The sequence below is a fragment of the Blennius ocellaris genome (assembly GCF_963422515.1).
Source record: "Blennius ocellaris genome assembly, chromosome: 1".
NCBI lineage: Eukaryota > Metazoa > Chordata > Actinopteri > Blenniiformes > Blenniidae > Blennius > Blennius ocellaris.
Genome location: NC_137650.1, coordinates 23,754,836 through 23,778,052, shown reverse-complemented (window position 1 = coordinate 23,778,052; position 23,217 = coordinate 23,754,836). Strand labels below are relative to the sequence as shown.

The window sequence follows — 23,217 nt, the reverse complement described above, 5'->3', positions numbered from 1 at the left end:
CCACCAGACCTGCCCTGCCGCTGCCTCTGCCCTGGCCTGGTCTGGTTCAGCCTGGCCTGCAACCTCCTCTAATCAGATCGCTGTGTAAGGCCAGGTGCCTTCCTGGCCCTCAGCTCTGACTGCTCAGCCAGCCACACTGATTCACTTTATTCAGAGATAAGAGGAGGAGTAGTGAGGGCCACTTACTGGATAAATGAATAGGAGTGTGGGAGCCCACATCTCAACCAACATAGCTTCTGATCATTACATATGCCATACTTGTGTTTCACTGGATGCAGGTTTTTTTTTTTTAATACATGCACTATGAAGTCTTATGAAAGATAAATACATCCCATAATTTATTTCTTTTCAACATAATTGGACAAGCTATCATGGGATAGTCGTTGAGATGGTGCATATAGATCACAGTGGTATACCTGAACACAAGGACAACTGGAACTTGTTTTTCCCAATCATGTATTGAACATATACATTAACACTAAGGATATTATTCTGTATAATTTCACGTATGTTCTCTCTGAGAAGTATTCTGAATTCTGCTTTTTAAATCAAATCATCCCAAACTAATTAATTAAACATGGTAAAAGATGGCATATTTAACATATTAAGGCTGCTCCACTTTTCTTAGCTGTTCATCTGTCTCCTCCGATACCTTTCAATTTCAATAGATGAATTAATAACTTTAAAAAACGTATGTTGCTGCTTTTAAGTTTCAAATACAGTATTTCCTAACATATTCCCATGTTATCCAGATGAATTCAAAATTAGAAGCATCAAAGCTTCAATATAGACATTTGCAATAAATCCTTTCAAAAATGAACTGTTGTGAATGGGTTTCCATGGTGATACAACATCTTATTTCTGGTCCCAACTCTTTTCATGTCATAAGGTCCTTTTTCATTACCCAATAAGTGCCTGAGTGAACGTTAATCTTGAAGTATATTTATTGTTTGACATATATACTGCAGATGCTTTGATGTAATGGTAAAAACGCTGTAAAAAACAATTGCATTGTCATCTGATAACATAGTCAATATCAAGATAATTGCAATCTACACAATAAAATTACGTCATTGAATCTCAAGCTATAGTCGGGCAAGACACATTTGTGAAGGAATTTCAAGTGTGCCATGAATGCAATCTCCTGTGTTCCCATAACCATTACAGACATTAGAAATGTCCCCATTTAGGGATATTGAAATAATAAATAGTTCATGCAATCAGCCAATCACCCTCTATAATTATTTTTCCCTTAGCTGCAAATAAGCCAAACATGTTGCCTAATTTCTAAATAAAAAAATAAAAAATCTAATTTTACTCAATCAGACTAGAACCATAAGATATTTCATGTACTGGATTCACTGCTTTAAATAGAGTAAAGCTATTATCAGTCAGCAGAGTAATGATTACAATTTGCTTGTTTTGTTTAACTGTTTGTCTTTGAGGAAATAACTACATTTAATATTCTTGCAAGAGTTTCCTGGTGTAAACTGAAGGACTGGAGCAATCAACTATTTTGCATTTAGTTACCTATTGATGGACCAACTGATGAAACAGGAATTTGTCTGCCTATTTAAAACCACAGTTAGTGCAGAAATAATTACTCTCGAAGACATCACAAGGTTGACACATTTAAAAAAGTATCTCACATAAAACATTTTTTATTACTCCGGGGTTTGTAACAGGTTATTGCTTAGCACAGCAGCTTTACCGTTTTTCTGCAAGAACATAAAGTATACACGTACAGACACTCAAATTTATAGAGGACAAATTAGAGTCACCAACATGCCTCAGATGCATGTATTTAAACTGTGAGACGAAACCAGAGTACAGAAAGCAGAAAACTACATAACTGTTCTACAGATATATAAATGTTCTTTATTTCTGAAATTTAGCCCTCCAAATAGTCAAACATAGGAAACTATCATTAGTGGGGCTCGTCCTTTCACATTTTCAGAATACTTGAAGTACAGATTATGATAGAATTGGACAGACTTACGGCCTTTAGACTAATTGATCAAAAACACTTGATTCAATCGAGCTAATTTATGTGCATAGACATAAACTGTGCATGACAGGTTATGTACCACACTTTCAAACCGAAAACAGCAGTTCAACCCATCATGTTTCATTTTATTTGAGGAGTAAAATATATAATAAATGCCGATAGTACAACCAGTTGCCCTCCACACTGGGAATTTAAGAGGACACAGTTAAACAGCTGGAAGGTCTGTTGCTGACCATCAATATTTCCGATGAATGAAAATTACTGGGTGCTTTGTGTAGAAATGTACCAGAGTGGTTTGTTCCAGCGGCCTAGCACATTCACTGTCATAACACATCTCATCAGCTGCGATGTGTTAAATGCAGCAGCATTTTCAGATAGTACCCTTAATCAAGGACAGGGTCCCAGTGTCTTTCTGTGACTGACCAGTTCGGCTTATAATCTATTTATTTTGCGATTGTCTCAAATGTTCCCTTTTAATGTGAAGCACTTGGTTTTATGGAGACATTTGTCAGAAAGTCGAATGTGAGCTATTCTGTCGCTGCTGCATTCTTATGTGACACAATTATCATGTCCAAGCTTTGTACTATGAAAGACTATCCATCTATGCCTATGATGCTTTAGGTCTTCATGAGCTCCACCAGTCATTTGCACACTCTCCTCAGACCTTCTTGATCTGATCCGTTTACTGCAAGATTTAGTAATTGGTGGTCCCACTGCAGCTGCAGCTGCAACAGCTTTTCATACCGCAAAACCCATTGCTAACAGCAGCTTCGTAGCAGTTTGATTAAGAAATGCTTTGAGGGTGAAATAATAAGTCACTCATCAATATTCATTCAATGTAACTCAACACAAACAAGAACTGCCTATACAAAAACCATAGAGCAGCTGTATTATAACATTTTTAGGAGCCTGCTAACACGCCTGTCACATACCACACAACTGTATAAATACATTTTGGGAGCATAGCAGATTGTACAGGTGAATAACCGAGAAATGTGTCACTCGATGGAATTAAGTTCTCACAAAAATCCTCACTAATGCTTTTTCAACTCTGATCTGCTCCTGCAGCCTTTTTTTTTATCACTGTTAAACAGTTTGCATACCTGCTTGCTGTCGACAAATCTCTTTATCTCTGTGGCAGCTCATTTCAAAGGTCCTGCCAGTAGGACACAGACATTAAAGACAGATTGTTGCATAACCAATGTTTAAAATGTGATTATGACCAGATGTGCACTCAGATTGTATCTGAGGCAGAGGATTTTGTGATATCACACAGTTGCATGTTTTTAGAGCACAGCTTTATGCCTCTCGAAAACAATCCGTCCACCAACGAATTTCTGCCATCTGGCAGAAAATAAAATAGCTGGATCTAAAGTATGATACAGAAAAGAAACCATTCCAAGAGAAACAATAGCTGAAGCTCACAATTATGTATATACTTAAAATGAAGACTTATGGTGAAGGACTACAGAAGGCAGTATAAGGCATAGGTAGTGTATTACTTTAAAATAGTACATTTCCAAAGGAATTACTAACCTCAATGGTGGCTGTTTCAACATGGACAGAGCAGTGCTAATAGTGTAGAACATGGATAACATTTAATAGATTCTGCTGTTCTGAGGCACAAATCAATAGCAAACACATACAGGTTCCCAGACCCTTAATAGACATAAACCACTCATCCCCGGTGTCAGCCTTGCCAAGCGCACCTTTCTAAGGGTGTTTTTCTTAACTGCTGCCAGAACTGCTGTTGTCCTATATAAAGGACAGGCTGGGTTATGGTCTTAGTATGTGTGGAGAGGCTTATTTGATATGAATACAGTGGTATATAAAGGCAGATACGGGAGTGTAATTACCTTTAATGGCTGGAAATGCTTCTGTTCAAGACATCTTGGTGTATGATGCCTGATTATGGGTGATCATTTTGTGCTTTTTGGTTGAAAAAAAAAAAAAAACAGCATCCAGGTCCTGGGCATCACTGATGATAGTAGCTCAGAACAATGAGCTATTGAAATGCGTTGTCACTATCCCAGCTGAAATGTCAAAGGATACTGCTGGCAAGAAATCTATGGCCCAATTTTATAAGAGCATCTTCAACCAAAACTAAGAGCAGCTAGTATGATGCTATGAACTGAAGCCACCTTTAAATAACATTTTACCATTGGCTCATAAAACCTCTGCATATGCAGCACAGGCAGGTATAGACACTTTATATGAAAAATGTTCTTTGTTATCTGTTGTCATGAAAAGGTTATTCATATATATATATATATATATATATATATATATATATATATATATATATATATATATATATATATATATATATATATATATATAGTGTATCATTGTCATTGTGTATCATATCAGTGTGTAATCATTAACCGATATAAACAAGCATCAAAACAGCAGATACAAACTACAAACATGCAAACAGCTGCAAAGTAGTACAATAAAGTTAAGCTAATATAATTTATATCAAGGGTATCACAGCTACTGACCAATGTTGACGTTTTTTCTTTCATCCTTCGCGTTGCTGTCAGATAGTTCATGACTAGTGAGTACTTTCCCTTCTCTTTACAAATCATCATATTATAATGTTTGCCGACAACACAGTTATAGCCTGTAGTGAAAGATTTCAGTGTCTCTCCTTCCTCATCATCAACCTGTCAGAAAAGAAAGAAATGCAGATTGATTTCAGGACAAAAAAAAAATTCATTCATATTCTCTCTCTCTCTCTCTCTCTCTCTCTCTCTCTCTCTCTCTCTCTCTCTCTCTCTCTCTCTCTCTCTCTCTCTCTCTCTCTCTCTCTCTCTCTCTCTCTCTCTCTCTCTGTCTCTCTCCTGTCATCATAGACAATCAGGTTGTAGAGGTAGTACAAGAATATAAGTACCTTGGCACAATCATAGACAGTAAACTGTCCTTTGAACACCATGTTGATGCTTTATGCAAAAATCCCAAGCAGTCCATGTTCATTCGTAGAAAACAGATGTGACTTTCATGAGAATGTTTTTTTTTGGGGGGTTTTGTTGACTCCATTCTGAGATTTGGTGTGTTTCTTTTTGTAAAAGTATCCAACTTAAAAAAACAAACAAAACTGGAGGGTGTGGCTGAGACATGTTGCAAGATTGCATGTGATAATCAGGATTTCTGCAGGTAATCCAGTTTTCACGTTGCAGTCCACAAACTTGCAGGTGATTCTGATTGGTGTCTCTATATTGCCTGTGTGAATGTGACTGTAATGTGGCTTCCTGAGTTCGCCCTGTGGCGGAGTGGTGACCGGTCCTCGCACCTTGACTTTGCCCACGGTTAGTTTATTGACTTCAGCAACTGCGCAAGACTAACCTTGATAAAGTGGTATAGAAGATGGATGGATGGATGTGCGTATGTTGTATGTATGTTGTCATGTTTTTTACCTGCTGACTGCGCCACAAATTGCCCCTCTGTGATAACAGCACACTTTGATCTTGACCTTCACTGGAGAAAGGTTTCGCCATAACGGTGAAGCTCACAGTCGGCTCAGTTAACGGCACTGCTCTGCAGCTTTTGGCGGCTCACTAAAGTAAATAATTTTATACCCCATTGTCACATTTTTCCCTCGTACAGCACCGAGTGCAGAGCAAAGAAGATCCTCTCAGAGATTTAAGGTACATTTAATGAGAGAGAAAGGGAGGAGGCCCCAGAACGGAACGCGATAAAATCGGCATATAAAGCTTTTATTCCAGTGCGAAAAGGGAAACCGCCTGGGTTCTTCGGTACTGGAGGAGAAGTGGAAAAATGCAAACTAAGAGAAGTAGAAATACCTCTCATTTATGTCTTATTATAATTTTTTTGCAGAGCTTTCTACTGCTGGCAAATTTCACAGAGTGCAACACACAGGTGAACTGTATATGTTTAAAAGTGATCTATGAACTGAAACAGTTGCCGAAACAAGGACGATAAGGTGAGATGATTTAAAGGGTTTACAGTACGCACGTGGGTGAAAATAGCTGTGAGAAGGCTCCCTATGTATGTGAAACCAGATGAATTAAACCTTTTGTGGCTCCAGAAGCAAGTGTGATTGGATGAATTGCCTCATTTCAGTTCTGAAGGTCAGCTGCCATTACATGACTGAAAATAAGAAAATATTCTGAACGAAAGAAAATATGAGGGACTTGAAAACTGAAATCAAGAGTGAGTAAGACAGTGCAAAGAAGTCTGTTCCAACCAACAATATTCAATACAGATGTAGAGGATTATCTGAATTGCAATGACATTTTAGACTTTATCAGCTTAAAACAGAGTATTTGAGTTTTGGCTGAATGTTAAACAAATGTACAAACCTGTCATCAAGAACTTTGTACGTCTCAGAAGTAGTGAAGGTTCTTTTATGAGACAACCTCCACAGTAGATGTTTATATAAAATAAATGCATTTAAGGAAATAGCATGTTTGCTCTCTTCTCCGCCTCAACCAGTAAAATGGACAAGAATACATTTCTGAGATACATCAGGATGTGCGTGTACAATTTAGTTGGCCTATTCTCAATCAGTTGTTCTGGAGAACATAGTCTACTTCAGATAAACATTCGTTGCCTGGTACATCCACTTTCCCGAAACTATGAATAGAAGTTTTTTTTCTTTTTTTTCCTACTGCACATTTACTGAACAGATATAAGCAGTGGTTGTAGACCTTCTTTGAATTACCAATTACTGTTTTTCTCTGGTTGACATTTTGGACATGTCTCTTCATTGGAAGGGATCCCAGGCCAAGTTTCCCTCATCGTACTCACATGCAACCTTGAGCTGGAAGCACGTATTTGTCGTGACATTTATCTCCTATTAGATTTTGAGGTTTTAACTTTATTGTGTTTCAGTGAGAAATTGTTCACACTGCTGCACTGATTATGCAGCTGGAGATACTGTTCAGAACAATGTGATATGATCAGTTTGTCATCTCCAAACAAATTTACTTTGACTGAGACAAGATTAAAAAGGTTCTCCATGATCAGTATTCCAGTAATTTACACACAGATATCATATTTGCATGTTGTGGTTCATACGCGTGATGTCATTATTGTTTATGTTCTCCTGTGTGCATGTGTGGGTTTCCTCTGCTTTTCTCCCACAGTCTTTAAACATTTGTTTGAGTTCCACCCTTTCTAAGTCATGTCTTGTAATGTTTAGGAATGGAAAATTGAATGTTGTGCAAGAAATATTTCAAAGCCCACGTTTTTATGTTTGTGAGTTTTTAGAGTCATGACTGCTGAGTTATGTGTGACAAAAAAAAAACATGTTGGAAAAATGAAATCTCTAAATAAACTAAAATAGTGACGTGCTCTATAATGGTATCAAGTTACCGCAGTAACTAAAAGCTGAAAGTGGTCATATCTGGTTACTTGGCACATAAGGGGTTAACTGGTCACTGTGGCATTTGTCCTTTGATGGAGTAACAACTTGCCTTGGATGTATTCTTCCTTTGCTCATTGTTAGCTGGGATTGGTGACCCTGAATTGGATAAAGCCTCAGAAAAGGTTGATGAATGCTGAGAGTGGCACATTGTGATTAACACTGTTACTTTACAACAAGAAGGTCCATCGTAAGACCTTTGAGGCTTTGAGCGTTTCGGCTTTCTCCTATAAAGTACAGACATGTTTGCCACGTGACTTGCTTCCAGTAAACTGTCAAGCTCAGTGGATAAAACCATGCATCGCAAAAAAAAAAAAAAAATAGTGGTTATTATTGCTACCACTAGTAATGTCCTTTATTATATTTAATACCTTTGCATGTAATGTAGTATTTCCTTTGATAGAGGTTGTTTTGTTTCTTTTCAGACACTTGCTCACACTGCTAATGATGAGATGACCATCTTCTGTGTTCACGTGTAGAAACACTTTTCCTCTTAGACGTACGTCAGATATTGAAATGCTCGTACCTTTGAAGCAGCGTGAATCCCTGACAGGAGCAGAGCAGCAGAAAAAAAACCTGATGATATTACTGTGAATATTTGAAGGCACCCGATGAGAGCGAGTGAAGACTAGTTAACACTGGGCACAAGGCTGATGGGTGGCGGCAGCAATCTGGTGGGCTGAGGCAGGATCCCGGCACATGACTAACAGGAAGGTAACCGGATTAACAGGCGGGAGATCAGGAGTTAGACATTAGGCTGACAGCAAGGGAACTTGCCAGACAGAAGTAATGAGAGACACTGTTTTGAATAAACCACCGAGCCATGCAAAGAAGCAGGGGAACAATCAGAAAAGTGCAAAACTGGTTGAGCTGTGAGTGAAAGCCCAGGAACTATTATGCTCAATGGTCAGATTTACTGAGAAGTCAATTATAGTCTTTCTCTTTTCCTCACATAAAATGTATTAAATAGATTTACAATGTGTATGTTTGCCAAAAATATTTAGTACCGTGCAGCTGTGGAGGAGGAAAACATTGACCTCTCGTTACAGCGGTTTTCATTTTCAACTGCATTTGCCATTTTTCTTCTAATTTGTACGTTTGGAAAACCACAAACCGTGATACCCATATGTAACCATTACAGCAAACAGCATGTAAAAGCTCTTCTTGGAGTACTTTACTGTGCTGCACATCAACCAATACAAAGAATTTCAGGGTTGTTTTTTGTTGGGTTTTTTTATATGAAGACTGAGCAGAAAACAAACAGATAGTAGCATTTCAACAGAAAAAAGAACAAACAAAAAAAAACCCCGAAAGGCCAGGTCGAATCAAAAGGTTTTGGAGAAACAGATTTCCAGACGGACTGATGTCCTCATCTTCTTCCTGCTCAGAGGAGGGAATGAATCTTGTGCAGCTGCAGCCACTTGTCGCTCGCCACTTTGCTCCTCTCTCCAACAGATCTAATTTGCTTTTCACGTCGAAATTTGCCCTAAAATATTTACAACATCTTAATCTTCTCTAAGTGAATGAAAATCAACCCTTTTTTCTCTCTTTCTCTGCTGTTTGTGATCATTAAAATAGAGGACCAAATGACTTGCCAAATATAGTTTTTTGTCATAAAAGTCTGATAGTTTTCCTTGGCATGATTATTGAGGTTTTTTTTTTTTTTTTATAAATGGAAAGACATCGAAATGATGAATAAAACCTAATTATTTCTTTATGTTTTAACAAAACATTTTTATAACTGTAACAATTTCAATTGTGATGAAGACAAAGTAACATAAAATAAAGCTTTAACATTAAACCATGATTGTTGCGGTTTCAGTTTCAGGCATTTTGAATTAAATTATGTAACAAGCAGGAGATGATTTCTGCATTTTAATACCTATGAATCTGAACATTCACAGCTTTTTGTTGTTTAAAGTGGCTATATTTGTTTGAGATAAAATACTTTTTTTGCAGGTTTTGCACAGTTTGGTGATAAAAGAAAATTAGGCACAGTGGATGGGATAGCTGTCATATTAATTATACAAACTCAACAACCCTCTCAATCATGATTGTAAATAAAAATCTGCTACTGATTTATTACATTATTGGCTTTGTTACATTATTGGTTGTTACAACATGCACATGTCCATCTGTAATTATTGTGTACAATTTGTCACATTTGCTGCTCTCTCTGTGCATTACTCTGGCTCTCTTCACTGTGCCCCCACACCCCCTTCATTTAATTAAAACAAAAATATTTAAAACCTGTAACTCATAAACTGAAGAAATGTCACAGAAAGGCGTCCAACTTGACAGCATATTTGACATCAAACGGCAGGCTGCGATGGCTCAATTCAAGCAGGTTGATGGAATTTTCTAGTTCATAATAAAAGCAAAAGTCTGAAGGCTTTCAGTTGTGTTGAAGGCTGCCATGTTTGTACATCTTGATTTTGGCTTTAAAAATGCAATTACGAATGTTTGTGTTACACGCCAAGCACCGCGTTAAAATCGCTCAAGGCCCTGAAACAGCATTTTTTCACTTAACACATTTAGTCTTTTTTAAAATGCACACAGTTAATTGAAGATGTGATTATTGAATAGTTTTGTGGAATATTTGCTCGGGTACAAAAGGACGCAGAGAGTGTTTGAAGTAATGCATGCAATTTTGAAAACAAAGAAAAAGAAAAAGGATTCACCTTCCTTCAGAGCTGAAGGAAGAAAAAGGTTCTTTTATATATCTTTATATATATATATATATATATATACACACACACACACACACACACACACACACACACACACACACACACACACACACACACACACACACACACACACACACACACACACACACACACACACACACACACATTGTATAACTCATGATGCAAACAGCCAATCTTATATATGCATTTAAGTCAAAGATACTCATCTTTTTATTCAATCACATCTTTATTTCTCCCTAATTAATTGTAGGAGTCTCAGTAGTATCATTCAGTTCAGTATTTGATGATTTCGAACTGCATTATCCTCAAAATACTGAGCAAAACAAACTGACATTCGATTAATTTACGACAAGCTTTTATGGTCCGATTACACAGAATTTCAAATCAATGCTCGTTCGTTTCTAGCAAAAGAGACATTAGGAGAGTTCTCATGGGATAAAATTATAAGTAGAGAAGAGTGTTTGAAATCTGAAACAATGGGCCCTAAAAAGAATAAAATATCTTTGCACTGTTTCTCAAGATCAATGAACGTTGTCTGGGCCTCACATCCAAGTGGGACAACTCGGTCAGAAGTGTGTCTCCAAGGTTTCAGTCATTCATCTTCCTTATCTCTTTTATAATTTGAGTGACAGAGGCAGAGTACAGCTTGGACAGGTCACAAGACCAACATAGAGATACAGACAGACAAACACACTTTCACATCAATTCATTCACACCTGTCAGCCCACCAAGATGTTGAACAACTGATGCAAGTAGGAAAATAAGAACATGGTACGCATCTAATGCTGAGGAATCAAGACTTTGCTTTTGTGATTTGTATTTGTGGTTCTGCATTGGTTGGGGGGGGGGGGGGGGGGGGGGAATAACAAGTTTTTGAACATTGTGATGTACATTTTCAAACAAAACATACGTTTAGTACTGTGTTGTTTTGATTTAATCAGGGAGGCTGAAGTCGGTGCATTTTCAAAGCAGCTTCACTAAACTAAAGACAAGTGTCAAGCAACATTTTGAATGCATCTTACAGAATCAAATAAGAATTATATAGACTGCTATTAGTTCTTATGTTCACTCAGTGTGGGGAAGAGGAGCTTCATTTGTTCCGGGATGATCCATTATGTGCTTGTTTCACTTTTACCACTGGTGTGTCTGTGTTGTAGAGCTAGTGTTCAGCATTCACTTTATTTATTATTGTAAAATGCCCTCTAGTGAGCTGTATTGAAAAGTATCGAAGGTATGGAGAAAATCTAGTGAAATGATGTCCTTAAATAGGATGATTTTCTCCTCAGAGGAAATGTAAATGTTGAAATAGTTTATTTAGCCGAGCAGCCTGCTGTGTGTCCCCTCCGCTTGGAGAATTGGGTTTGACTGTTTAAAAAGATGATTTGAGCGAAAGTGCTCAAATAATGACTTTATATTTTTAGAGTCATCTCCTCGCGGGTTTTCTTTTTTATTTTCATCAACTTTCACAGCTTCTGTAATTTCAGTGCAATTTCAGGCTCTGATTGCTCAGCTGCGTGAATGCTAATCATTGTTACTGTTTCCGATTTGGCACGCCATGCATTTAAGGAGGCGCCATTTAATTTGACAGCAAACAAACGAATGAAAAAAGTTGTTATGGTCAGTCAAACGAATTGAACTCTACCGAAAAGCACATGTGGGACTTTTGTTGAAGCTGTTAAATATAACAACACTTTGGTCAAATTAAATCCACCTCTTTGTTCATCTATTGTTATTTCTATTATGAATAATACTGTATGCCTCATCATTTCTCCAGTGAAATATTTAGGAGGTCAAATGTGTCATTAATCATTCTATTCTATTCTATTCTATTCTAATGCTCAGCATGGCAGTGTGTTGTATTGGATAATTAATAATATATACATGTGGCCTCTTGGGGGCAGCAAAAAAAAACAAAACAAAAAAAACACCTTTTAACACACGTTAACAACAGGATACATTTGGAGTCGTTTTTTTATACCCACTGACCAGACAGCTCTGACTATTTTTTAATCCAGTTTGTCAAATTTGTCTTAAAAACACAGAAACAAAGCTATCTATCTATCTATCTATCTATCTAGGTGATAAAGATATTAAAATACATTGACCAATAAAAATAAAGAGATTAAATATTATTAACAAAAGCAATTTCAAATCATTTAAAAGGAACATTTGAAACACATAAATCATCTGATGAAATATAACTGTAAAAGTAAAGAGAATGATTAAGTATGTGATAGTATTAAATAGTATTCAAAGTCGAGCCAAAGAGGGACGTTTTAAGCTTGTGCAAGAAAGTGTCTCATTTCATCTCTCATGATGTTCAGTCAAGTGAACAAAGACTTTCTGACAGAGTGATGATCATCATCTCATTTGCTCCAAAATGTGGGAGCTGCTGCCAGCAGTGGCCGCTCTGATTTTATTATCAAAGATAAAACTGCAAACCTGATCCCACAGGAGAGTTCAGTGTGTGAAAGAGCTCATTTTCTTTTCTGCCCTCTAAAATAACTAAATATGCAAACTGGTGTTGGACTTTGAACATTTTGAAACAGCCAATGCCTTTTTAAAAATATGGACATTTCATTTGTTTTCAAAGGGACAGAGATTTTACACACACTACATTTCTGAAATGCAAACCAATGTTTAAAAGATCAGAAGACTGGAGAGACAAATGGTATCCTAAAGTTTGTATTGAATGAATGTGCTGTAATAGAAATATACATTTATATGCAGACTCTCTTAACCATTAACTTTTGTTTCACTTCAAGGCAACCACGAACAATGAATTAAAAAAACTATTAGAACTAGAATACTTGAAAACAAAGTATGCATGGATAAAAATGGATTGGGTAACACCAATTCATTTGCAATGTAAGATTAAAGCCCAAAGCCTTCAAATAAGAATGCAGAAACAAATCGAGAGGATTATTTTTTTAGACAATAACTTGTTGCACACATCAAATGTTTGGAACAAATGAAGCCCTCTTGGTTGCTTCCCAACAGCTTCGATGTGATAAATCTAAAAGTTTTCAGATGGTGTCTGAAACCAGCTTCAAGTATCTTCCTATGGTTTTCACTTGAAGTGGACTTACTAGTTTGTTCTAATAAAGAAATGTGTTTGCAACCTGTTTTTGTTCTTTGAAAAAGTGTTTTTCCAAAAAAGCGACAGTCAGAGAAGCAAACCACAATTCAGACACACTGCTCATTCAATATTCTTCTTTATTACATGGAGAGTGAAAAAAAAAAAAGCTAATTTTTTTGGTCTTTCTACTCTTTGGTACTTCAAATCTCAAAAGTTTAATTAACAAACTCAGTGATAGAGACTTCTATTCAGTGTATGAACAGTGTTTTTTTTTGTGTAAGTCAAGGACTTCTTTGGTTCACTGTTCCACTTATTGCTGAAATTTTTTTTCCTTTTCTTTTTTTTTTTAAACAGCAGTTTTTGTTTTTTTCATGTCCGTGGCGGCTCAGCCCTTTGAGCTCTTCGTGCATTCCTCAATGGTTTTCAGTGTAACATAAGAGGGCATTTTGCTTTCAAGAGACACTGAAGAGGAGACAGAGAAATTTCACTTGATAATGCAGGTTTTATTCCATTTATACAAGGCGTGACAGAGAAAGGTCAATATCTGCACACTGAGAGACTTTGTACATCTCCAGATATTCATGATATTGAGTGATTCGTCGATGGTGTGATCATGAACCTTCAACAGAAACGATTTGAGGTTTTTCACCTGTCTGTTCTTTGTGGTTTTCTATGTCCTTTTAAAGGTGCATTATGCAGTATTTCATTGCAATTTCATTATATACAATATATATTATTCTATGATCATTAAAAAAACCAGTAACCAATTACAGCCCAACAATATAAAGCTTTCCAAGATAATATGCTAACCAGCTTGCTTGGTTCATCTTGTAATCCCAATTTATTCCACAAGGTGGTGTAGTGAGTCACTGTACCACTCACCCTGCATTCAGTCCAAGAACAAAAAAGAGCTGATTCATCAAGCTGAAGCTCTTTAACACTTGCAGAACTTCTGCGAACTAACGACCAACCATTACCAGACTTGTTTGGTTTTAGCACTGGAGGTGAAATACCTGAAACATTTTTTTTTCTTTTACATACTAAAACACATGAAACTCTTTGGGATCTGAAAGTTTAAAGCAACTACCAATATATGCATTGTATTGCTGTTGCAGGGCATTTTAAAGTGAAGGTTCTTCTGTGGCAGTTGTTAAATAAAAACCAAGAGAAACAACACAATCTGAATATCTGTGAAGACATGCACAATCCTGCCAGCTTTTTACTAGTTCCAAGTTGAACCAACGGGGCTTTGTCGTGACTGAAAGACATTCAACGTTATCAAGGAGAAAAGGGGAGTCTTTGTCCTTTTTTGACATCAATCATTCTGTTTCACAAAAATTGTAAAACACAGTTAGATCCAAAGAATTAAGAAACAGTGATGTACACTGAGGAACATTTTATAATCCAAACGTCACTCCTGCAGCTGTATCCTTTACCCACAATGCAGTTGCATCAGGGCAGCCTGATCAATGTGCAGGAGTAACCTCCAGCTGCTCGCCTCCTGCAGAGATGAAGAGCAGGCTTCTTGAGGCTCCGTCATCTCAAAGTCCAGACTCACACACACTTTGTCATTTAAGACTGAGCTGACGTTCACTCGTGTGACATCACTTGAGGCAATGTAACCCCAGTGGATACATAGAAGGCATAGGCCTTGTTTTCTTTGTCTCAACAGCAATTGTAAACAGACTTACGTGAGTAACTTTGTCAAAATACATCTTGAGCTCACATGAGATGACAAAAACCGGAGAACCCATTAAGAAGAATTACATGAGCTGTGCTGGCACTTGGGTAACAGTACTTCATGGGAATCGCTTTTCACTTTAGTGTCAAATTTTGCCATGATATTAGAAAACAATACACAAGATCCATGTCTGCCTTTAATCTATGCGGTCCTCAGCAATAACAAAACAGATCAAATTAATTTGTGGATTAATATTGATCTCACACAAAAATAACCTAAAAAAAAGTACTTTTCCTTTTTTTTTCTATAGCATCTTTTGTTTTTGTTTTTTAAACCTTGGCATTCGTCACAATCTTTCTAATTGCCGGCTATTGACAATGCATCAATATATCCAACAGTTGAAATGTAACTAATACTCAGTAGATATTAGGAGCACTATGTACTTTCACTCAGGTACATTTAACAACAGTACTTATATTTGAGGACAAATCAAGCAAAGTAACAGTAGTCGAGTAGAAATTTGCATGCCCTTTTTCTCAAACCACATTGTGAGTACAAATTAATATCCAAAACAAACACTGAGGCTGTTCATTAGTTTTGATTTTAGTGTAGCCAGGAATCAAGTGTCACTGCAAAGAGAGGAAAAACAATCACTTCTGAAAGTGCAGTTCAGTCATATCAGACTTGTTTAATATCAGCATCTGCAGCCACGTCACAATCCTGACACAAAAAAAGTAAAAATAAAAAATAGAAACCAAAAAACACATGGCCATGCAGGCGATCACCTTCAAAATGTCATCTCTCCTAACCATCCAGTTGTCTCACAACCTTCAAAACAGGCATCAGCTGAACAGAGGAAAAGACAAAGGTCAGCTAAACAGAGAAGATGAAGACATAAATAATTTCAAATATCAAAATTAAAAAAAAAAAATTCTTTTGAGGGGAAAAACAAAATACTGACATTCATCACGAAGAAGGTATTCTGTTGCAGTTTGCACATATCTGCCATTTACATGTTGTACAAGAGTCCAGTTTGTGCAAATGAAAGTAAATCTTTGGCATTAAAAAAAAAACACACAAAAATGTTGTTTTCCATCTGCGCTGTAAACAAGACATTCAGCTTGTATCACATGCAGCAGTTCGACAACAAAATAGGAGCATAGCAATATTTGTTCAAAAGCAGAAAATAGAAAAAAAAGGTTAGATAAGCAAAAAAGAAGAAAAACAAAACATTTTTGAGGCTAAAGTGCTTCATGAGCCACACTGAATAGTTTATGTGAACAGGAAGTAACTTTGGCTTCTAGTCGGAGGTTTGCTGCTTCAAACTCAAGGCAAAAGAGGAAAACACATTCAAACTCATCACAGCATGCGTCTTTGTACAGTAAAACCCAAAATCATCCAATTATCATGGAGGCATTTGCTTCTAATCGTAGGTATTGAAAGGCTGAAAATGAGAAGGTGGGGTTGCTCATTATCCCTTCATTTGGTTTTTTTGTTGTTGTTTGTTTTGTTTTCCAAGTTAACAGTAGATGGCAGCAAAGAACAAAACACTCCACAGTACTTATGAGAGTCTACAGTTTCAGATATTCTTTGGTGGTGTTCAATAAAAAAAAACGACAAAAATACATAAAACATCTCTTGAAGAAACAAAAGTTGTTTCCAGTAAAACACATATGCTTACATTAAAAAAAAAAAAAACATCTGGCAAAGGCAGACATGCGTAATCGGAGGAAAACCTGTTTTGCGGCAACTGCTAACCTGAGATCAGGCTTTTGTCCAATGTGACAGTTTACTGCTACATACACAGGGCAGTTCTCAAAGATAAAGTGCGTCAAGTTAGTCAGTCATAACCCGAGATCAGGAATTAACTGCACGAACAATTTCCTAAGTCACTCTGTGAAAAGTAAAATTCTACAGCAATGTTGATTAAGAATTTTCAGCAGTCTAGTCTTTAATGCACTTACTGTGGCACACTTTATTTCAATTTTAACTAGTTTCAGCCTCTCATTAATTAGTACTGTTAACCCGTCAAGGCCACAAGCAGAATCATTTGTTGCAGCTTTAATTTTCTGATGAATTCTCCAATGTAAACTCCTAAGTTTTGCATTAACAACTTACAGTGTGTCTATTTTAACTGGTGCGTGAATGCAGCCAAGCAACCAGCAATTCGACCAACAGTGTCATCAGAAAAGGAAGTAAACATTACAAAGGTGCTTTGTGCACTTTTGCACGAATGATGAGAACCATCCAGCTGACATGCACCGCAGCCGCTCACCTAATGGCTTTTGGTACAATGATTGAGGTTAATATTCGAGCCCCGAGCCAACTTGCTCCTGCAGCCACTGCAGTAAAGGCTGAAATGAGCTCGGCCCGTCGGGGACTGCCTCTGCATACATCTGCAGCAGCACCTCTTGTAAAACGAACAGCAGGGGCAAGCTCATGCTCAGCAGCTCATACAGTAACACATAGTCCTGGGCGTTGTCCCTCAGGTGGCTGCCCAGGGCCTGTGCAGCACCGCGCACACGGCGGGACAGATACCCCGGGGCGTTGCACACAGCACGGGTCACACGCAGCGGCCAGCTCAGCTGTTTCTTCAGGAATGAGCTGAAGGTACCTGCAGCAGGCCGACTCCGCAGGTCTGTTGCACCGCTGGACACAGAGCCGTCTTCTTCATCAGCAGCACATCGGTCCCGAACTAAACGGGTCTAAAACAGAAGAGGGAAGAGAAATTAGTCTTTTCACAGAAAACACTGTGAGGGGAAGGATAAACCTTGAGTGTGATAGACTGCCATCGCCATTTAATTCTACCTCATAATAGAATTCAGACATTGACACCTCCATATATTTAGATTTTGTTACATGGAATATTTGAAAAATGTTTTGCTATACTCTTCATATTTTGAGCTTGTAAATCATAAAAGATTTTAAAAAAAAAATACTGCCTCTCACAATATGACATTTAAAAAAAAAAAAATGGTGGGCATGAAACATGGATACTTACAGAGCGTAGAGACAAACTCCTCCGCAGGTTTGTCCCATTGTTACGTTGATCAAAGTGAAGTTTACAGTACAGCTTCCCTGTAAGGTCACATGAAACGTCACGAGAGAGTTTACGGTTAAAAGCCCAGCTGGAGCTGTGGGTGGCCACACCACTGATAGACAGCATACCCTCTTCAGAGTGGAAGGCGTGCGCTCCCTGCCGTAGGGCAGAGCCGCAGGTCGAACAGCGGAAACACTCCCTGTGGAAGTAGAGCCCCTCGGCACAGACCCTCTCCACCATGTAAACGCGCTTCTCGCATGAATGACACTTGTCACCTGACTGGGAAAACGTCCTCCGTACGGAGCCGCCCTGGAAAACGTGGGAAAGCAAACAGTCACATCACAACAGCTGATGAACAATAATACCACTTTATAAATGAAGCCAACACGCATCCCTCATGACAAAACAACACAAACTCTTGTTCACCAAAAAGCTCATTTGTGACATTGATAGAAATAACATTCTAAACAGAGTTTCTTAAATAAAAAAATAAAAAAAGAATCTTTTTTGTTGTTATTTTTGTTCTCTTGGTGTGTGTGTGACTGTAAATGTGAGTGAGTGTGTGTGTGTGTGTGTGTGTGTGTGTGTGTCTCTGTAATTGTGTGTCTCTCTGTGTTTGCCCTATGGACCCTCGATGGACCCTTGTGGACATGTCACTGTGTCCTCTGCCCGTCTCCGTCTGAATAAAGCCACGCAGGAGACTGGAAACAGATTCCTCACTATTCATCAGGATTGCAATTTAATCCCAACATAAATCCACAGGTAACAATTGTGCAGCCTTTGTATTACAGTCTTGCAAAAACATGTGGTGGTAGAGTTGCAGCTGGCTCTTTGAGATGGGTGGAGCAGAGGAAAATCCACAGTGGCGCACACACACACGCACACTTCACCCATCCAATGGCAGCTGGTAATTAAAAGCACAAGTGAGCAGAAACAGCAGTTAAAGCTAAGTTCTCATGCAAAGCACAGTGAAATGTTCATACCAACAATGCACACGTTAAACTTCACACGCCTCTCTGATCATCTACAATGGAGCCATCACTCCAATACACACGTCATTATTGTGCGGTGATAATCACATGAGGAGTCACTCCACATGTGCACACGTCATTTTGAGCTTCAGGTATAGTTTGGCGAAGCTTTGCACCGAGTGTAAAAACCGACGCATGCAACACTCGTGGTCCAAAACATCATCTGTTTCTTCATGCAAATAAATGCACAGTGGGAGGAAGTTAATGCAAAAAACACAAAGTCACAGTGGCGTTAACGATCAAGCTCCAGATAGTCACCTTGAGCAAGGCATCGCCGTCTGCTGAGAACAAGCCCCTAAGGTGAACCGCCTTTTCCTTTATACTCTTTGACTGAAACTCTCTAACTTGTTGTGTCTGAGCTTTTTTCTGGAGGAGGACACAAGGCAGAGGGGGACATCAGGAAAGTCATCAGACTGGCTGCCTCAGCACACTGAGACACAATCAACTCCCCAAAAATGAGGAACTCTTTTGTGTGGACACATAATTAGAGAGACTAATATCTTAATAAGCACTGTACGGTTAACTGATGAAAGCTCTTTCTGTTCTACTTCCTTAATAAGACACAGGATTTGACAGCCGGGTCTGTATTGTTGAGGGCCGAACAATAACACTGCTGTGTGGCATGAAAGCTGCTCTATTATATTAATTTCACACCCCACTTGATGTGGTTAATCATACTGTACTATGGGGTGGGGGGGGGGGGGGGGGGGGGGCGGGCACAACCCTGGGAGAGAAATTACTTCAGAGAAGTCCAATCATAAGACAATTAATTAAAAAAAAATAATAATTATGCAACGTCAGTTCAGAAAAATGCAATGAACAAAGTTCCAATGACATAAGGTAATGAGATTCCTATTTAAAGAAGCAAAAGGTTGTTAACCTAGCTTAGCATAACGGTGAGGAAATGAAGGAGAAACTGAGAAAATTCTGTTTTATTCTTCAGATTTCCTAAATGTGTCATCTCATTTGAGAAAAACATGTTTTAGTCTATTATTTGGTAAACATGCAATTTGCCTCATATTCATATTTTATGGCCAATGAATGAATTTCATCCCCAAAATGTATTCAATCGTGATTTCATGGGTAAAGGTAGGGGTGGTATTGTAAATTTCACCATATTTAAACCAAATTTCTGTATTCCAGAGTTTATTTGAATGTGCCAATATCAAATACATGCACTCTGATTAAAATACGATGGAAAAATTAATTTTCATTAAAAAGTAATTGCCACATTTCTCATGGATTCTTGTGGTGGATCCATTCGGTCACCATGGCCTTCTTTTATTGAGAGGAACATTTATGTGGCCCTGGAAATGATCAAAGTTGCCCAGTCTCGTCTTACATGGTATCTGAAAAATATCCCAAAATGTCACACAAACCTTCACAAAGCAGAGAAAAGTGTGTGTGGCGTAAGACCCGCAAGCCACAGCAAGAACAAGAACAAACATGCAGCACAGACACACAGATTGTAAGTTCACCAAAAAAGTATGTAAAAACTGAAATTAGAATGGTAAGAAGAAGAGGGCCATTTCATGTTGACAAGTATTATGACTGAGGATGTATTTTCTGAACAAAAAAGTCAAAATGAGCAAAGTTTCAATTTCTTACTAGTTAAAAACTGAATTTTAATCATTTAGCAGTCTTAAACTAAGTAAGCACAGCCACTGCTGAAGGCCATTTGGCAAATCTCGACAATCAAAATAGTCTATTTCCGTAAATGCCGTACGTGCGCTGGCCAACCTGTCCCACAAGAACGGAGACGGGCCAGTTGTGCGTCTGTGTGTCTGCCTCGGCTTGTGCCAGCTCTGTAGGCCTGCTCTTGCGATTTTTCTTGGGGCTGGATAATTAGGGGCCGCCTTCGCCATATGACTGCGTATTACACAAGCCTAAATGTATAATCAGGACAGAATATACAATCATCATCCTCATCATGCATTCTGGGGCCTTCTTTGCGGGGTCGGAGCATGCAAGAAAAAGGAGACACTGTTCACCTCGGAGACGTGTTCGTCCACCTCCCTGAGGCGGTGGAGGATTCTTGACATGACACTGATTGCAGAGTGGTAAGGAGGAGGAGCAGTGGGAGGGTCTGCACTCTCAGGCTGAGGCGGGGGCTTCGTCTCAGCGAGTGTTTGATCAACGTGCCTGAGCTTCACGAGAGTAAACGGATGCTGGGCCTCAGACTGGAGCTGAGGTTTGGGCAGGGTCTTTGGAGGCAGGCGGACTAACTGCTCCGCTGCTTTTCTGAGACTGACTTCAAACTGAAAGGAATAATACACACATGAGCCGTTTGATCTTATCTGACACTAAAGCATTTCTATCCACTTCAATCCACTGTGGATCGCTTAAAGACCATAGAGGTGGTTTTATGAGTTTCAGCCCATTAACTACAAATCACAAACACTTCACTCGGCTGCAAGCTGTTCATAAAGCACAAGATGTTAGATCGATTCCCGACCCTCCTGGCAGACATCAGTCATGCTAGCGCAGCATGGAAAATCAACACACGGAGGTGATCCATTACACTGTCCGTCGGCTTTGTGTTTTCACAAAGTTATGTAACCATCTCAAGGCAATTCAGTGTTGACGAGAAACTCCTATTTAAACTCTCTGACTTGCGGAGGTCAAAAACTGGAGAGGTGGGAGCTGGGATTAAACAGCCAACAGCTTTGGTTTTTTTAATGTAAGAAATGGACAAATTCACAAGTTTTGTGGATGTAAGTTCCCAGCAACTTTTCTAATGAGTACACTGCTTTCAATGCAGCTGTCGAGGAGTGTTTTCATCACATTTGTTAAGCTCACGGGGCAAATATAAGCCTGTTATTTATATTAGTTTCCAATTTCAAGACAGGGCCACATAGTCATGCACTGCAGTGAACTGCACTCTTACTCTAGTTTTCTCTAACATCTCCTGCAGCTGTGAATGCGTGTGATGGTCTGCTGACCTGTCCAGAGAACCTGCCTTCACCCAAAGTCCGCTGGGATTAACTCTGGTGTCCCATGACACTCATTTTATAGGTAGATGCTTGGATTTCAAGACATACACATTGACAAAAGTACCAGTGCTTTAAAATACATTGTTGGACACAAGCCTTAAACATCAGTGAAAAACAAATGATAGATGGGCTTTGTATAGCAGTCCCAATCCATGTTGCATGATCTGTAATTCACATACTAATGGCGACGGCTACAAAGTAACATTGGATTCATTGTCGTGTGCAACAAATTTTTGGAAACGAATACCAGGTGAAATGGGGATCGAACTGCCACCCATCTGACTGTAGGAGGACACGCTTTAACAACTGAGCTCTGCCCAGAACCTCTCAAACTGGTTAAGTGATGCAAAAAATATGACTCATTCGAGCTGCACATGCACACATTTTTAACAAATTTTCAATTCCAGTGTTGTTATACTTACAGCAAAGTCTTACCCACAGCAAAAGGAAACCTTCATTTAACATCAAAAAAGGGAAATATACAATACACTCTGCAGAGGAGGAATGCAGAAATTATTATAATTTAATGCAAGATTAGCAGGTTCTTATGCAGCGTATATCTGGAATGACACATGAAGGACTGTCAGATAGTTTTCACAGCAAAATAAGGGTTTCAATCCGTTAGGGCTAAACAAAGACAAACCACCATTATGGTCTTTTAAACATCCAGGGACTATAAACTGACTTTATATGCCTTATTTTTAGGTTTTATACATGGGGTGGCGGTGTTTGGGTTTTATGTACTGTACATGTGGTTTGTGACACCAGGATAAATTAGCGTGCAAACAACTGTCCATTTTATGTATTATAGAATCCAACGAGGTCATACAGTGTTTTTTTTATGATGTGTTTCAGTGCTGTTTGTACAGTTTGAGCTTGTCCGGACTACCTGAGTCAAAGGAGGAGGTTTGGGTGGGACCGGAGGCCCGACTTTAACTGGCAGACTCTCGGTCAGGACAAATGTATGGAGCAGCAATGACTCCTCACTGTCTGCCTGAGATCCCAGAGCATTAGGGAGGAAAAGAAGAGTTAATAAATGGGCAAAGGAGTGGAAATGGAGTGGAAACATCAAGAAATGGAAACAGACAAAAGAAAGTTTTGTGGAATTAGTTAAAAAGGAAGCCAAAAACCTTCAACAGAGGGAAATAGAAACAGTAAAGAAAGAAAGAAATTAGCCATTTTAACTTTCTGCATTGAAGAAAGAACAAAATGTGTGCGAGCAAATATAGACTAATATAAAGTATATACGCACATCCTGAAAAGTCCCATCCACAAACAGCAAAATAGA

General features: G+C 38.5%; 1 protein-coding gene across 9 annotated transcripts in view; it reads right to left on the bottom strand.

Annotated features, from left to right (window-relative positions):
- The window catches only part of mical2a (microtubule associated monooxygenase, calponin and LIM domain containing 2a), a 56,677-nt gene that overhangs the window by 8,658 nt on the left and 24,802 nt on the right, over positions 1 to 23,217 (bottom strand). For 2 of the 9 annotated variants that reach the window (XM_080500093.1, XM_080500095.1), the window contains 6 exons: positions 22,819 to 22,923; positions 20,928 to 21,194; positions 19,195 to 19,302; positions 18,034 to 18,214; positions 17,867 to 17,943; positions 15,529 to 17,570 (listed from right to left, as the gene is read on the bottom strand). In XM_080500093.1, the coding sequence (XP_080356219.1) occupies positions 17,169 to 17,570; positions 17,867 to 17,943; positions 18,034 to 18,214; positions 19,195 to 19,302; positions 20,928 to 21,194; positions 22,819 to 22,923 (1,140 nt within the window). In that variant the 3' untranslated portion in view covers positions 15,529 to 17,168. Of the gene's footprint in view, positions 1 to 4,609; positions 4,675 to 7,765; positions 7,941 to 13,433; positions 14,686 to 15,528; positions 17,571 to 17,866; positions 17,944 to 18,033; positions 18,215 to 19,194; positions 19,303 to 20,927; positions 21,195 to 22,818; positions 22,924 to 23,217 lie in introns of those variants that run through there. The other 7 variants (XR_013936711.1, XM_080500099.1, XM_080500098.1 and 4 more) reach the window with 7 other exon arrangements.